General features: G+C 32.4%; 3 protein-coding genes across 3 annotated transcripts; 1 reads left to right on the top strand and 2 right to left on the bottom strand.

Moving 5' to 3' along the window:
* Positions 1–2,511: 2,511 nt before the first annotated feature.
* Positions 2,512–8,153, bottom strand: LOC116772096 (uncharacterized). The gene is made up of 7 exons (XM_032664137.2): positions 7,864–8,153; positions 7,551–7,734; positions 7,289–7,476; positions 6,862–7,065; positions 6,494–6,784; positions 6,129–6,321; positions 2,512–5,400 (listed from the first exon to the last, which is right to left on the bottom strand). The coding sequence occupies exons 1-7, from the start codon at positions 7,994–7,996 to the stop codon at positions 3,270–3,272; spliced, it is 3,324 nt and encodes a 1,107-aa protein (XP_032520028.2). The 5' UTR covers positions 7,997–8,153; the 3' UTR covers positions 2,512–3,269.
* Positions 8,154–8,462: 309 nt separating this feature from the next.
* On the top strand, positions 8,463–14,007 carry LOC116771633 (gamma-tubulin complex component 4). Its single transcript, XM_032663520.2, has 12 exons — positions 8,463–8,656; positions 8,732–8,864; positions 9,022–9,316; positions 9,382–9,562; positions 10,251–10,456; positions 10,949–11,075; positions 11,511–11,667; positions 11,981–12,127; positions 12,449–12,623; positions 12,826–13,027; positions 13,326–13,486; positions 13,813–14,007. Exons 1-12 carry the CDS (start codon positions 8,597–8,599, stop codon positions 13,973–13,975), a joined length of 2,007 nt encoding a protein of 668 aa, XP_032519411.1. The 5' UTR covers positions 8,463–8,596; the 3' UTR covers positions 13,976–14,007.
* Positions 14,008–14,094: 87 nt separating this feature from the next.
* Positions 14,095–16,410, bottom strand: LOC116771635 (uncharacterized). Its single transcript, XM_032663522.2, has 6 exons — positions 16,212–16,410; positions 15,888–16,124; positions 15,554–15,747; positions 15,206–15,417; positions 14,743–14,965; positions 14,095–14,401 (listed from the first exon to the last, which is right to left on the bottom strand). The coding sequence occupies exons 1-6, from the start codon at positions 16,263–16,265 to the stop codon at positions 14,221–14,223; spliced, it is 1,101 nt and encodes a 366-aa protein (XP_032519413.2). The 5' UTR covers positions 16,266–16,410; the 3' UTR covers positions 14,095–14,220.
* Position 16,411: the final 1 nt, after the last annotated feature.

Below are 16,411 nucleotides of genomic sequence, written 5' to 3'. Positions count from 1 at the left end.
TGATGTAGGCTTGAAAACGAAGTTATTTATTTTGATAAGACTTAATACCGTATTTATGTAAATAGCTTTTTAATAAACGCTTTAGGAATCCCAATTTTTTTTAAGTTGTAAAATGGATATAGTATGTTAACTTTAAGGTATAGACATATGCCACCGCGGACCTTTTTGTAGACCTACATAAGATACACAATTCTACCATATATTATTTTGCTATATCTCAAAGGCTTCAGGCAGCGTATTCGTTAAAAGCTCTCATACGGTTCATGTTATCCCAACATCTTCAACAAATATCGTTAATGTACACACAAGTAAATACAAAAACTTAACAAATTATATACTAAAACCTTCTTCGACAATCACGCTATCGAGTGGTGATTACTGTTTGATAATCGGTGCAGTCGTTTTTCCGTTTATCGCGAACAGACAGACGTGGCGAGGAAATTTGTTTTATAAATTATAATATGTATTGATGATGATAGTTGATAGTTGACGTCTCTAGTGACGAATGTATAAATTCATTATTATCATCTACTACGGAGTATAAAAAGTCCTAATATTTATTTATACGTATATTCTTATATGTGGATAATGTTGATTTAATAAGATAATAATACTTATGACAAAATATAAATCTATGTAAGAATAACATATTAATAAAGAATGATTGGTTATGTAAATATCATATATTAATATCATAAAATTAAATGTAAATTACGATTAGTTCGCTCAATTTGATTAAAATTTTGCAAAGTTAGTAATATAAATTTAAATATTTTTTTAAATTGTGTCCTCCGTAAGAACGCTCTGTAATTGGCTACGCCTCGCGTGACGTCAGACGCAAGTCAACATTGTTTATTGTTTTATAGTTTATACTTTTTATGAATTGATAATGTTTATCGTATTTCATTCGTTTCTTAGACGATATTTATAATAATTTCTCAATATTCGACAAGACGCTAATATCTAGTGCTATACATACACAATACAGATTACAGTTGGCTGTCAAACTACGATAATTCGGTGCAAGCCGACATCACTATGATCAAAATAGATAGGAATTTGGAGAAAAAGGAAAGGAAAACAACCGGTTATAAATTTAAAAAAGAATATTAATTTGTGTACTTTGTATGTGTGCCAAAATTATCTCATTATTGCAAATTCACCTGATGGTGTAGCTAATGATGTAATTTTAGAAATAAAGTGCTCTATTAAACGTCTATCAATAAATGTTCAACAAAATATGTTATATAATACCAGGTAGAAATATCAATTATTACGAATACAAATATTTTTCATGTCCTACACTTAAAATTTTAATGATATTTTTATTCCGCTATCTACCTATATTCTATAAGCTTACGGACAAAGCGTATATAAATAATTCCATATTATTGGTCGTAAACATTTTAAGATTGTTTTAAGAGTATTTATGTTACATACCCTCATCAGGTTCAATAGCTTCCTCTACAATATTGCCATCTTTTTGCACGTTCTCTGTGATGTTCCGACTTTGAACATGACTTCTTTCTTTAAATCGTTTGAGAACTCCCATTCTTTTCCTCTTAGCAATTACTGCCCTTTGATAATCATGATTGAGATAAAATGTTGTTTGGGTCTCTTCGAGCTACCTGTAACCACGTTTCACGTCTCTTAGGATTCGTTGGGACAGAAACAAATAGTTTTTGTGAAGCTCTTATAGAAGTATTTGTACATTGTGACACTACACACCATTTTCTACAGTAAATAAAAAAAAATTACTCGTTGAATATACATTTGGGTACACTAGTTTACTTGTCTCTGACGTCACGCCGATCATATGGCGCCCGCCATTACAGAAATTTTTTTAACGTGAAAATTCTAATTTAAATTTCAAAACAATCATTATCATCATCATCAGCCTATACTGGTCCACTGCTGAACATAGGCCTCTCCAATTGCACGCCACTGAGATAGATTTTCGGCTACTTGCATCCAGCTCTTGCCAACCGTCTTGCCCAAATCGTCACTCCGCCTTTCCTGAGGACGTCCTACACTACGTTTGCCGAGACGCGGTCTCCACTCAAGAACTCGTTTACCCCAACGGTTGTCGGTTCTGCGGCTAATATGGCGAGCCCACCACTGCCACAAAACAATGTTTTACGGATAATATTGCAAAAATTTCGCAGTAATATACAGGTGGTGTATTAGTCATATTCTAACGAATAATTTAATAACATTTTTCAAAATCAGTCAAAAAACCAATTCAAAGGCATGCTAGTTAAAACCATAGTGAGGACTTTGATCCTCTAGAGTCTAGGGATTTGCTCGAGTCAATTAGAAATATACATACACTATAAGAGGCTTTTATCGATTACTAAATTTTACACTATGACAAAGAATATTCCGGCATATTACATACACTATCGTGTCATTTTTGTATTTCCATCAAAATCTTTTTAGGTTCACGATGTCAAATGATCGGCCCCTTCGGGCCAGAATTAAACGGATTGGTCCCATCGGCCCACCTAACCCTCCCGGTGACGCTGTAAAACCCAATAGGCCTAATAGCTACAGACAAACCAAAAAAAAAACAAAAAGATGTCAATTGAATATAAATAAAACAAACGAGAAGATTTAATTCGCTACTGAAATATGTTAGTTAAAATAAATATTAAAAGAAATAATCAACACCTTTTATTTCTTATTGTAAATCTTTATTATATACAAAAAAAAGCTTCACAATGTACAATACTGGCAAAAAAAAAAAATAATAAAGGCACTTACATCACAGTTTTTTTATTTTTGGAATGCTTTTACAAAACAACTCATAATATCAATGGAAGCACACGTTTTCAATATTCTAGTGTATTCTGAATAGTCCAAACACATTAACAGAAAATATACAAACAGGATAAGAGCAATGTTTGTTGTTTTTTTAATAAAAAATACTTTTATGCTCTGCATTCAATGATTTAAAAACTTTGACAAAATCACTGTTAAAGTATTGAATATAGTTTCGGAACTTTAATGATATAATATAAAAACTATTTACACAGACTAAATAGTTTTCAGTCATATATTTTTTTAATATTAGGGGTGGTTTTAGGAACCTTACGATATTGGGCCGACGTCCGGTAAATGTTTATTCGGTAAATTGTATAAAAATGACTACACTTGTGATGAGATCTATGTCGATATTGACTTTTTAAGTAGTTACATCTTATTTAACTATTTCTTATATATGATTAATTTGCCATATAGGAACTTATACAATTAGTATGTAGAACCGGTTAGACCTTATGTTTGAGCTTGGTATTAAACCTCGGCGGGCTTAGTACTTGCTTCATGAATATAGATCGTTTATCTTTGAGATTTTTCGAAGAAGTTTGAGATTCTAGTATCGAATTACATTTAACATCATTCGATAGTTCGTTTGATTGTTTCAGAGGTGGTTTTATATTTAAACTATCGCTGTGAGCGTCGAACTGGTTCCTCACGTTCATTATGTTGGAATCAAAGTTTTGGGATAGATTTTCCGAGCATTGATATAAGATTTCTTCATCGGAGTGTAAGTTTGTCTTCGGTTCGAACCTCTCTCGTAATATGGAGAATTTCCTCCTCGGTCTCGTTCTGCCGTTCTTCTTAATATTTGATATTTTAGCGGTGGTTGCATTGACTAAATTCGTTGTAGTGTCTTTTTGTATAAGAGATTGTAATGACGGAGTCTTGCGACTTAACGTAAACTCATCGACCGTGTTTATAGGCAGAGAATTCTCCGATACCAACTGCCACAAGAAGTCTATATCTTTATTAGACAGGTCGTGGACTTGTTCTGACTTATTGTTAAGTTTCTTATTTTGATTTTTAGTAGAATTCATCTTCTGCCTCCGTGGAATGTTTTTGTTTTGGGCGGTATTAACGTTAAGCTTAGCAGATAGCGGCAGGACGTTCAAATCCTTGCTGCAATCAAATTTAGAGCTGTGAGACGAACCAATGGCGATGTCTTTCTCCTGTAATGAGTCCATTTTATTGCTCGAATTAAATTTATACGGTTCTTTCCAAATGGCTTTCTTTAAACTAATCTCCGTGGTGTCTGAATGGAATTGAGGTGAATCCCACTGACTGTCCCATTGTTCCCTCCTATAATATGGATTTCTAGGGGAATTAGTTGTAGTGGCCTTTCTTATTTCGTCTATAGTAGCCACAAGAGAGCTCTCAGAATTCAGTCTTTTCTTACACGAAACATCAATATCGCCCAGATCGTCCAGTTCTTCTAGTATCGGTTCCAAATGATTGGGGTCTTTAGTCAGATCTATGATACATGGTTTAGCTAAGAAGGTGTCATCGTTTGAATGACACATCATAGTGTTGGTGTAATCCTCCTGGCTGCTTCTCTCAAATTTGACGAAGACATTTGAATAAGTGTGCGGTTTCCTGGGGAATGATGGGGCTGATAGTATAGCATTTTTTAGTTCCTGCGATAAACAGCTGCTTATTTCCGAGCTGCCTGAAGTCAGCGTGTCTCTGCTTCTGTCTCTAACCACGCTGCCGTCGTGTAACCAGTTCTCGATATCGCAGTAGCCATTCCAAGACCGTAAACCCCAAGCTTCCCTCGCTATGTTGACGGCGCAGATGTTCTCGTAGTCGTGCACGGACAGGATCTCGGTTGGCGTATCGAGATCTCGCTTGGACTGGAACAGATCGGTCGTTATACCGTTTTTTACCTTGTCTTTCTTTGTATACATTTCTTTGAGTATGTCTAGTGCTATCCTTTGTATGTTCTCGATGTCCGCGTCCTGGTTGCCGACTTTAATGTTCTTGAGCGCGCTCAGACAGAGCTTCTGCACTATGTTCTCGTTGAACGTGTTTATGTCGGAGCTGTTGATGTCGCTGAAACTTAGATCTAAATCCATATCGATGGAATCCGATGAGGTTTTCTTGTTGGAGCCGTCTGTGTCATGACTGAGCTCCGAACTGTGGTCGTTCTTCAGTGATTTCGCGAACGCCTCGTTCACGATATTACAGGCCTGTAGGTTGAGATTGTTCAAATCGTCCCTCAACTCGTCAGACGAGCAGATACCACGTCGCTTCTGTATGTTCAGGGTGGTCTTCGTCAGCTCGTCGATGGAGCTTTCTAAGTTTTCCAATGACGACAATTTCAGGTTAAGCTCGGTTGGAAAACATATTTTCTTTTTGGGTTTGATGTTCGTCGTGTTATTCGTATTCTCTCTGAGGATCGTCTGCGGAGTGTTCTCGACTGTGTACAGCTCGATACTGGAATCCATGCTAGCGTTCCCAACCGGCGCTGATGTGAAAGTGGGTGAACCAGATCTTGCAATCCAATGGTCCAATAGGAATTTCTTATCAGCATTTTGACTATCGCCTTGTGCTAGTGGCTGGTTGCCGCTTGTGGTATCGTTCCTGAAAATTATTACAATAAGTTGTTATATGAACAAAGTCCGCCGATTTTTCTATATCCTATAGTTATATAGAAAATTAACGCGTATTTATTTGTTATATTTAAATAATTGTTATTTACGTAATGCGTGTACCAAAACAACATGAATCTAATCTAATCTCTGAAACAATCCAAGTAATTTCTCCATGCTGGTAGCAGATATGTAATAATTTCAGAAATTTTAATTATTTTATTTCTTAATATATATAATTTAAAAAAAATTAAAACTCGCGGGAACGGCTAATCTATAAGTACATGAGATTTCCACCGCTATTAACTCTTCACGATGTCGCTGGATCCCATAAGGCCTAGAGATTTGAAATTTTGTAGGAATATTAGTTTTGCCGAGTGGAGATCAGCTGGGAACGGATTTTACGAAGTGCCATCCACAATTTTCTACATACGATGTTGATATTATCTAAGAGTTTATTTTATAATAGCTCGTCCCCAATGATGGCGCGGGTGGATGTTAACAATGAAAATTTTCAAGTTACAACTACAGAGTCCAAATTTTGTACGAATTTTCTGTTATTATAAAAATTATTTATGAACGAATTTCACGATATCCCATCCACGGGCTGCAGGTTGAGTGATGAAAAATTTAAAGTTCGATATTTTTTTTCCACGCGAAGCGGACGGGTAACCGCTATTTATATACACATATGTCACAATCATATTATAATTCAATTACCTTTCTGCCTCCATGGCTGTGTTATAAGTTTTAAATGATCTGACATTGTTCAAGCCTTTAATTTTATTATTTTTTGTATCGTTACTCTGCGTCACAGTTTTATTGTTTAATTCAACGTCGTCTTGGGAATTCTTCCATGGTATGGGTCCTTTGGAATGAAAAAATCTGTAGTACAACATCATTGCCACGATACCTGGAAAAAAACGCTTTAGTGCTTATATAAGAGGGTAGTCACAAAATGATTAGATTATATCAACATTGAATTTGTGTACAAGTGAAAGTACAATAAAGATTATTACCATTGGTAATGATTTAAATAATTTGCGATATAATATAGCTTTAAAATAAAAAATTAATCTGCTCACCGATAACTGTTCCAGTTATCACACAGACGGTGGCAGCGATTGACCACGGCCTCCGTTGTATCTCCAAGTCTGATATCAGTATGTATAGGAACAAACTGCCGAAATTTTGGGTGACTATCAGAGTGTAGAACATCAACAGTCTGTATCTAGTGTGACCCTCTCTAAGATTGATGTAACAGAAACAATACACGAATCCCATCACGGCATTGTAAAAAGTCTCTTCTAATTTGTTGGGACAGAACGTCGTCTTCTGTGTGATTATCCAAAACGTCATCGCGGACCAGTGTAAGCCTGTAAGGAAAATCTTTAAGCTTTTATAAATATATATATATATGTGTTTGTTTAATGAAAAAATTATTTAAGCATACCTAAAGGTATAAGTGCCCATATACCGAAAATTATGCTGAACAATAATATACCGGCGATCCTTCCTATCAAAATTCCAAAATACCATGTCAGTTTTAAAACTATGGAACTCCATTTGAAGTTATCGGTGGTGAATGTGGTGATGCTGTATATGTATGTCACGCAACCCCATATCACAGATGCTATCGATGCTACCAGAGCAAACACTGAAAAATATATTAGAGGAATTTAATGTTTCCTGAGATTATAAGCAGTGAGTATATAACTACTAAGAAATTTTGAAGAATAAAATAGTAACAATAAATATAATTATTTATTAAATAAGTTTAACTTAATGAAGTCTTGGCAAATCATAATTTTTTGACTGTAATAAAATTTTGATATTTTATCGTTAAAATTATATCTATATATGTATGAAGTCATTATTACCTTTTGTATGATAATTTCCATTAAACATAACAACAGAATATGTCTGTAATATAATTTGTGGTACAGTCCCCGTGAATATGTACAGGAAATGCAACAAACTAAGATCATTTCTCTGGTTTATTAACTTCTGTGTTTTCATTGACTCTAAATTTTTACATGAGAATACCTTCTGCAAAAATATAATATATCTGAAACAAGATATGATAAAAAGATGTTGAAAATTGTTTTGGTGGTATTAAATAAATATTTGTATTTTATTTACCTCTCCAACAATCCAACCAAACAGCAATGTGTTATCCAGTTACGAAGATTAACTTGCGTATCAATTATATACCATCTTAGTGAAAAAATATTAATTAAAATATTCGGGCACAATATAAATATCATTGTTGAGAATGCCCAATATAAATAACCATCCTTACAATATTCCGCAAATACTAAAACATCTGCAAAATTTAAAGTTCGTATACATTAATTAATTTAATTTTTTTTTATTTATGAAATGCTTTTTTTCCTTTTATTTTTCTAATTCGACATGATACATTATGAAACATTAAAATGAATTCTATACTGACCAGTAGTTAAATCCGCAAGTATAGATACAAGTGATATAAATACACTCAAAACATTAAAAACACAATAGTTTTCATCTTGAGTGCATGCAGTCTTTTTGTTAGTTAAAGTTCCAAGCCTACAAGCTTCTGCCATGATAAAATAACATTCATAATGATATAAAACTGTCCTTTATAGATTTTTTATTTATAATCCTATAAAAAACACCATGTTTCTGAGATAAAACAATTTTTCTATGTATTTAAAAGTCGCTATAAAAATCAATTCAACGGCGGCGCGGACGCAAGTCCGAGGTCGCCGCACTCCATTCGCTTTGTCATAGACAATTGCTTTTGTTTTGTTGTTTATTTTATTTGTTTTACAATTTTAATCTGTATTTCTGAACAATTTTTCAAGCTGGTTTATATTGTATATCATTTTTGATAACATACCTTTACACTCATTATTAATAACATTATCATTGTTTACTTGAGTATAAATATAATAAATTTACCCTATTTTCGCACTTTTGATTCGGTATTTATCGTATTCAGTATATGAAAATCGCATTTTAAAAACGATTTATGTTTATGGTCTTACTAAACATAGAGTTTTGTTTTTGTCAAATGTCTAAATTAATGTTCAAATGTAACTTTGATTTGTTATTAAATAAATTTTAAATATAAGTATCGCGGGTCACTAAAGCTTATATATAATTCATTAATTTGAGAATGAAATGCAATAAAAAGTGATAAAATGATCTACGATGCCTTATTGATGTTGTGGGATTGTTCTCGAAACGCAAAAGTTTCGCAGGTACTTATAAAAACATGATCTTTCATTATTTTTTAAATATGTTGAATTATAGTCTGCTTGTCTTAAAAATCTCAGCCCGAACCACTTTCGTACGCTAATGAGGGAGACGCAATAATCTTAGGCAGAATATACGAAATAGCAAAAAGTCATCATGAAATACAAAACTTTACATTAGGGACAGGATTCCATTCTAGAAAATCACAAACAGGTTCGTATTAGCTTATATTTACTCTTCTAGGCTTTTAAAAATAAAAATGAAACAGTTTTGATATTTTCATGAAATAATTATTTTTATTAAACTAAACTTTTTTTTATTTAACTTAATTAAAAAGTTTCTTATTTTCATAACAATAATTTTATAATAGGTGCTGGACATAGGTCCAATGGGCTGTATGGTCAAGCTCTGAGCGAGGGTATTTCTGAAGTATTAGAATCATATAAGGAAACCCTTAAAGAGGTTGAAGGTTTAATTATTGGTAACCAGAACTACACATTAGCCTTTGTATATAGTTATGTGGAGAAGTTCCAAGGTCTATTTAATACTTTAAACAAAATAATATGTACAATCAAAGAAAGAAGGCTAAGTGGTTGTCAAATATTAAGCCTGGTGCACCAGTGTATTTTAAGTGGCGATAAAATGGTTCACAAAGCCATACTAAAGTAAGTTAAACAGTTAAAATATTAATATTATTTTAATATTATATTTATAATATATTACCTTTCAGAATATTTACTTGCATAAATAATGTATTTATTAACCAGTTATGTACATGGTTACTGTATGGTGATCTGAGAGACCCTTATGAGGAATTCTTTATATACAAAACAAAGAAAAATGATGTCTCAGATACATTCCTGTCCACACCATCTTCATCTAACACTTGTGATAAATCTCTTGTGTCTACTGTGAGTATACATAATATTCTATCCATTGCCATATTGCTATACAAGGTGTTGAAAAATATTGTCCTCTCTATTAACTTGTAAATTTTTGAGGAATACACAGTGTAATATTTATGTATATATTTTATATGTAATTGTGTTTAAATAATTTATGCCTTCAACATCGTTTGCGCTACATAAATGTTTTAAAATAGTACATATACTAACTAATAGTACCAACATGTATAGTATGTCATGCCTTCAAGCAAAATACACCTGTTATGCTATGATCGTAACGGAACTATAAAGACTCCCAGGTAAAATTGTAGCAATTGTCTCATTTCGTGTCTAAAGGTTCGAATATACTCTGAGTCATAATTTTTGTGAGAGACCAAAAAATATTCTGACAAACTTTCACATTTATAATATTATTAAAAACAGTAAGTAGGATTTTGTACTATTTACACTGATACATAAATTGTGGAGCAATAGAATATTCATATAATGATTTTAATATAAAAGCAAATACATGATTTCAAAATCAAATATAATATAGAATGAAAAAAAATATATTAATTTTTTCTAACTGACCTATTTGATTTGTAATTGGTTAAATGATTTGTGTCAAATCAATAAGTGTATAAGACTTGCGTCAGAGATGATATAAATAGTAATTTTACTTCCAAAATATATGACTTTGTTTGTATTTCAGCTTCAACAGACACCCTTGGACTGTGGATACAGTATAAATCCTAATATGATACCATATTACATTCCCCTTTCATTGGCACAAGAGATATTGTTCATTGGCAAAACGGTTGTACTCTTTGGATTTGATCCAAAAAAAGTTAAAAAACACAGTTCCCTGACAAATCGATCCATGTTAACCTTACAAAAGATGAACGCTGATTCCAGAAGGTATACGAGTTTTGTATAATCGCTCAATGTTATATATATTTTTATATAAGATAACTTGACTTATTTCATTATTTAAAAGAAAATTTCTTTTTTTTTCTAAGAGTATTTACAGTACTTATAGTTTTATAATGAATAAATGAGATCTAAGACTTTTTAATGTCACATCTCGTCTGCCCGTGATCACGGTTGCCGCAAAGAAACCGAACGTCGGGAGTGTGTAGTTTTTTAAAATAATAAAATACTCGTAGTAGGTAATCCTAAAAATATTAGTTGCATTTAAATATTGAATAAAGTTTAACGCTATGAATTAAATAATTTTTAACTAATGGTCTTGGAAATTTTAAACAAACGCAAAATATGTCTTATCATGGATGTTACTCGAAAGACTTCTGACTTCTTAAACGTGGATATGGGAATAGGCCTTTTCATTTTAACCATAGGTCACATGTTTGATTTACAATATTTTATATATATATATATCCCAATCAATAGATTCACCATATGGGAGGAGAAAGAAGCAGAGTTCCATGAAAAGTTACAAAAACTCAAAACACCCGAATTCTTTGAAGTGTGCAATTTGAGAAGTGTGATTCGTGAGATCAAGGAGTGTGTCACTAAGGTAACATTATTATTTAGATATTGTTATAAAATAATGTATATAGGAAGGAAAATTTGATCCTAAATTTTTTTTTTCAAGAAGATTATGAATTTAAACTATATGTAAGCACTATACGTATATATTTGAGTGAAGCGAGAGCGGAATACTATACTTAGGTCATTCATTTACGGAAATGATCTCTCATCTCGGCACCCAAATGTCCGATAGTCGTGGTTTATTTTGTTTGATAGCCCATTTATCTGGGGTGGTTTATGTAAAAAATAATTAGATCGGACAAATGTTAATGTTAGGATCGGAAAAGTGAACCCATGCCCAAAAAAACGGTTCGGTACCGAAACGCTGAGTTCATTCAACTTGCACCAAGAGCTGCATCTCCTGGAGTCCTAGTTACTGTAACCCTGTAATATTTTAAATTATTTTATTTCATTTTCCCAGCACCTATGGGCTGTGGCGGTCGAGGAGGCGCAATTAATACACGAACTTCATCTCATGAAGGACTTCTATTTGTTGGGACGGGGAGAGTTGTTCTTGGAGCTGTTAAGGTTGACCGCTCCTATGCTTGATAAAGCAACTACGAGGACGTCTACCAGAGGTATGAGTTTAATATCGTACAAGAGTTCCTTGTTCATACCCTCTGATAGCTGACCAAATAATGTACCACAGAATTCTTATGTCGCTGAAATCAGTGAAGAATTAAGCAAATTAAAGGTCTTTGTAATTATAATGTAATAGGTGAAGTTTCAGTAGCAACTTGAAAATTCTTATACCTCATGTTACGATACCTTCATGGTGTGCTAAGATTCAATAAACCTAGATCTATATTCCAGGAATACTTTCTTAGATATTATAAAGTCATATAGTAGTTCTGTTTGAGAAATTTTAATTTATTAACATTTCCATCCCAGACATGAACCATGCATTCCAACTAGCTGCCAGAGCAGTATTTCTCAGTAACAGTGCGGATGTTGAAAAATTTAGTTTTGAGTTGCCATATGTTAAACCAAACATCTCATTGTCAGCTAATTCTACTATAGAAGATGGTAGTAGTACAGGTGGGTAAGCAATTCTTCCTATATCCTTTGGGCTTTGTTAGGCCTCTCTGTTATAAGCACATTTAAAATTATCACATATAGTACACATTTGGATTGCAGACTTGATCCTAGTTGGAGAAATAATACATTATGTTTAATTGATTCAAACACTTGAATAGTTTTCTAGCGAGCGTTTGTTTTGAAAGTCATGTGAATTAGAAATCACTGTTACTTATACCATTATCTTATATATGATAATGTAATATTTATTTGATAAATGTTTTTGATTTTGTTATTATAAAAAATATTTTTGTTGTGTAAAAAATTTGTATAAACTTGCAGTTGCCGATGGTTGGTCGACCATTATTCTTAAGTATGACTTCAAATGGCCTCTACACTTACTCTTCGCCCCGGAAGTGCTCGCTAGATACAACGACATGTTCAGGCTGTTGTTGAGGATAAAGAAAACACAGCACGACTTGCATGCTCTGTGGAAAACTTATAAACAATCAACCAGGTGGATTACAATATTTATATGATTGAGATATTCTCATTTAGTGCTATAATAAATCTAATAAGAAATTAATAGAATCATATCATCATATATACATATATATTATCAGGTATATAAGACAGTATAGTCAGTGTGATGTAACAGTTGTATGTAGGTATGCAAATTTTTAAACTGTTATTCCATCACTAAAACCTTCTTCTTTCAGATTTTCAATGTGCCAACTTCATAACAAACTAATGTTTCTCATGGACAATCTCCAGCATTATTTGCAAGCTGATGTATTAGAAACTAATTTCTCAAGACTTATGGAAGCTGTCAATAAGACAAATGATTTTGAGAAACTCAAAAAGGCGCATGCTACTTTTCTAGCGGACATATTAAGTCAATCATTCTTGACAGTTACCTCGGTATGGTTGCAAACAGCTTTATCTTATAGAATTTAAGAAAATAAGTTACAAGTAATGTTTAACTGCTATTCATTTGCCTGTATGTTCTTCTGATGTGTAAGCTACATTATTGAAAGATTTCACTACAATAAGTTCAGCATATTATATGTGAAAGAGCAACAGACATCTATTGACTCAAAATATTTACATTTTTAATATTAGTAGGATTTGAAAAGACTAAGACATTTACTTTTTTCATTATCTATACTTCTAAAGTATTCATTAAATTTGTATAAAATGCTTGTTTTTTTTTTTTCAGTGCAATGACAGCGATTCCGGTGACACATTGGACTCTATAAACAACCCGGTGTTCTGTAACATAATGGAGTTACTCAAGTTGTGTGATTCATTTTGTAGTATCAGTGACTTCGCTGAAAATAAAGAAGCCGAGGAATATTATATAAGGGGATATTCAGACAAGTAGGTTCACTGCTTATACGCTATAAAAATAATGCAACTTAAAACATCCTTTGATTGATAGATATGAGGTACAAAATTCTGTTGCGAAATGTCAATAATGTGTACCATTTTTGTATACATATAAAACACAGAAAACTTGAGATTTAAGACTTTCGTAGTATTCAGTAAAATAAAACTTTTTTCAAAAGCCTTGCAGTATAATATAAATAATGTCTTTTGTGTGATTCACTTACATATGATTGTGATTATTTTGATAATAAAATAATAATAGGTCTAGAGACATACATCCAAATTAGCTGTTAGCCTCATCATAATTTATCTTTCAGATTTAATAAGCTTGTTAAACAGCTTATGCAGCTCTTAGTGTCTCTCCGTGATCGTCCTTGCGGAGTATATCTTGCCAGATTACTGATGCGCCTAGACTACAACAGATGGCTTAGCGGAGAAGCTCAACTCACACAATCTGTCACTAACATGCTTAGATATTAAACATTACTCCTAATAAAACCATCTAAAGCCATCGAAGTTGGTTAAGATTTGATCAAAAATCTACATAAACAGTGAGATGTCTTTGTTATTTTAAGTCTGTATAAAATGTTAACAAGTACTCAAAACTTAGTCATTTTTATTCACTTGTTGCATATTAATAAACTTATTAATAAAAAATGTCTGAAATAAAATCACTGCCAACTTAACAGTATAATTATATACAGCAAATAATTCTGATGATGGTTTCACTCATCATCAATTTTCTCATCCTCTAAGACATTTGAATTTTCTTTGTTTGTTTGGTTCATATGTTTATCCTGTTGGAGCATCACAGTCTTGATCAGAATACATTTTGTCATATGACAGGAACATGGTACAGGGTGCTCTGCTTCTTCAGGATCGAGCATTGTGAATTCAAGATTGTACCTTAAAGAAACAGCACTCTTTATAAGAATATATAAATAATAGTGCTACCATAATAATAAACTAGCCATAAAAGTAGTTCTAAGTTTATAAGCTCCAATAGATGTGAAGTTTTACATTGACTTTAAAAGGTAAAATAAGAATTTTAATAGTTGCATAGTTTTCTACGACAATTTAGTATTAGTCAGATTACATTTAAAATTAATAATGACAATGTTTTATGAGGATAATTGATTCTCATAAATTTATTACAATTTCACAAGTGAAACATTTTGTAGTCGCATTGAACAATTTTTAACATTTAAGACATTAAAGGTACAAAGTTTGCTCAATTTGAGGCTTACCTTCTAGAATTAGACAAATCTCGTTTCATGTCTAATTGGAATGCTATAGGCTCTTGTTCTTCAACCTCTAGCTCATCAGGTAATAATATGACTGTTTGCTTCCAATGAGTGGAAGCACTATTTGGACCGGTTCTCAAGACAATCTGTTCATCACTGGATACTTGGGGGAAGTAACATTCAAACCACAGACAGATTCCTTGATATTGAGCTGATTTTGTAACCGCTGTAATTAGAGAAAAGCAGTTTTAACAAGTCAATGTAACCAATACTCTTATATAATAGATTATATTAAAATATATTCTATACTTCAACTAATTAAAATGAACTTGTGAAACAAAAATTATATACAGAGATATATATATATATATATTTTGTTTTTAAGTAACTTTTCCAAGGGTTTCATAAGGTATTTTTCCTAACTCATTTTCATTAACCAAATATGCTTAATATATCAGAAATGTACCCGCAACATGTGTAATGCTAAAACAATCTAGATCCTCAACTGTATCTTCCTTCAAGTTAATCCATACCATGGGTACTTCATTACCGATGAGGTCTTCCTTGTTTATCACCATAACTTCTGGCTTGCTGCTTTTGTTTGCACGAAGTTGCTTCGCAAATGTTGTTAATGACACACCATGGAAGTTTGTCCATTTAGTATATAATTCAGGAACACTGAGAATTAAGGTATAAATAAAGTTTTGAGAACTCTTTTGAATTCTCAAATTTGGTTTAGATTTATTCAAAATATGTATACAATTATCTCTTGTTTTATGATAATGTTATTTTCTTTATAGTTATTAAATCTTACCTACATGGTGCAACATATATGCCAGCACTTTCTGGAAACATTTCACCATCCTCTTTGAGAAACTTGTCCCTCGCAATCAACACAGAGTCTAACATACCCTCATGTAGCAAGTAGAATCCCATCCATTCCGAGACGATAGCATCAACTTTTAATCCATCTGGCAGAATAACATCTTCCACTTTACTGTGTATTACCTTCAATAAATATTCTTTGTAATATTATATAATACATAAACATATATAGGTTGGCTTACATTGAGTTTAAAGAGCAGTCATTTATTATTATAATTTCGATAAAATTTTGATGAAAATTAAAGTTAAAAACTGATGATTACTTCGATAACATTGTCAAGATTATTTTCTTTCACAATGTCCTTTGCTAAATTAGCCAAATTGCTAGCTTCTACAGCGTAAACCTTCTTTGCACCTGCTTGGGCACAAAATATTGAGAGGATGCCAGTCCCACAACCAACGTCCATTACGACTTTGTCTTTGAAATACAATTTATTGGACATAATAGCCTGGCGATAACCATCCGTGCGTGGATTGTCTTCTAACATCAATCTATGGACCTAAAAAATTAATTTCCTTTTAATATAGTCCAATTATATAAAACTTTCATTCATTTAACATTATTTAACTTGATTAAAAATTCATACCTCTAGATCTTCATAACTAGAAAAATATTCATTGGGTGGAATATCTATATCCATTTCTAATAGGGGTTTGTTGTATTAATATTCCAAATTGAAGGAGATGTGAAGAAATAATGTAACACTGAAATCTTATAAGTGTAAGTGATCACTTGTAGCGGACTAATTCTAACCTACTTAAATCGCAAAGATATAAACAATACCAC

This window comes from Danaus plexippus, assembly GCF_018135715.1.
Source record: "Danaus plexippus chromosome 16 unlocalized genomic scaffold, MEX_DaPlex mxdp_23, whole genome shotgun sequence".
NCBI classification, from domain to species: domain Eukaryota; kingdom Metazoa; phylum Arthropoda; class Insecta; order Lepidoptera; family Nymphalidae; genus Danaus; species Danaus plexippus.
This window is presented reverse-complemented; position numbering and strand designations above follow the sequence as displayed.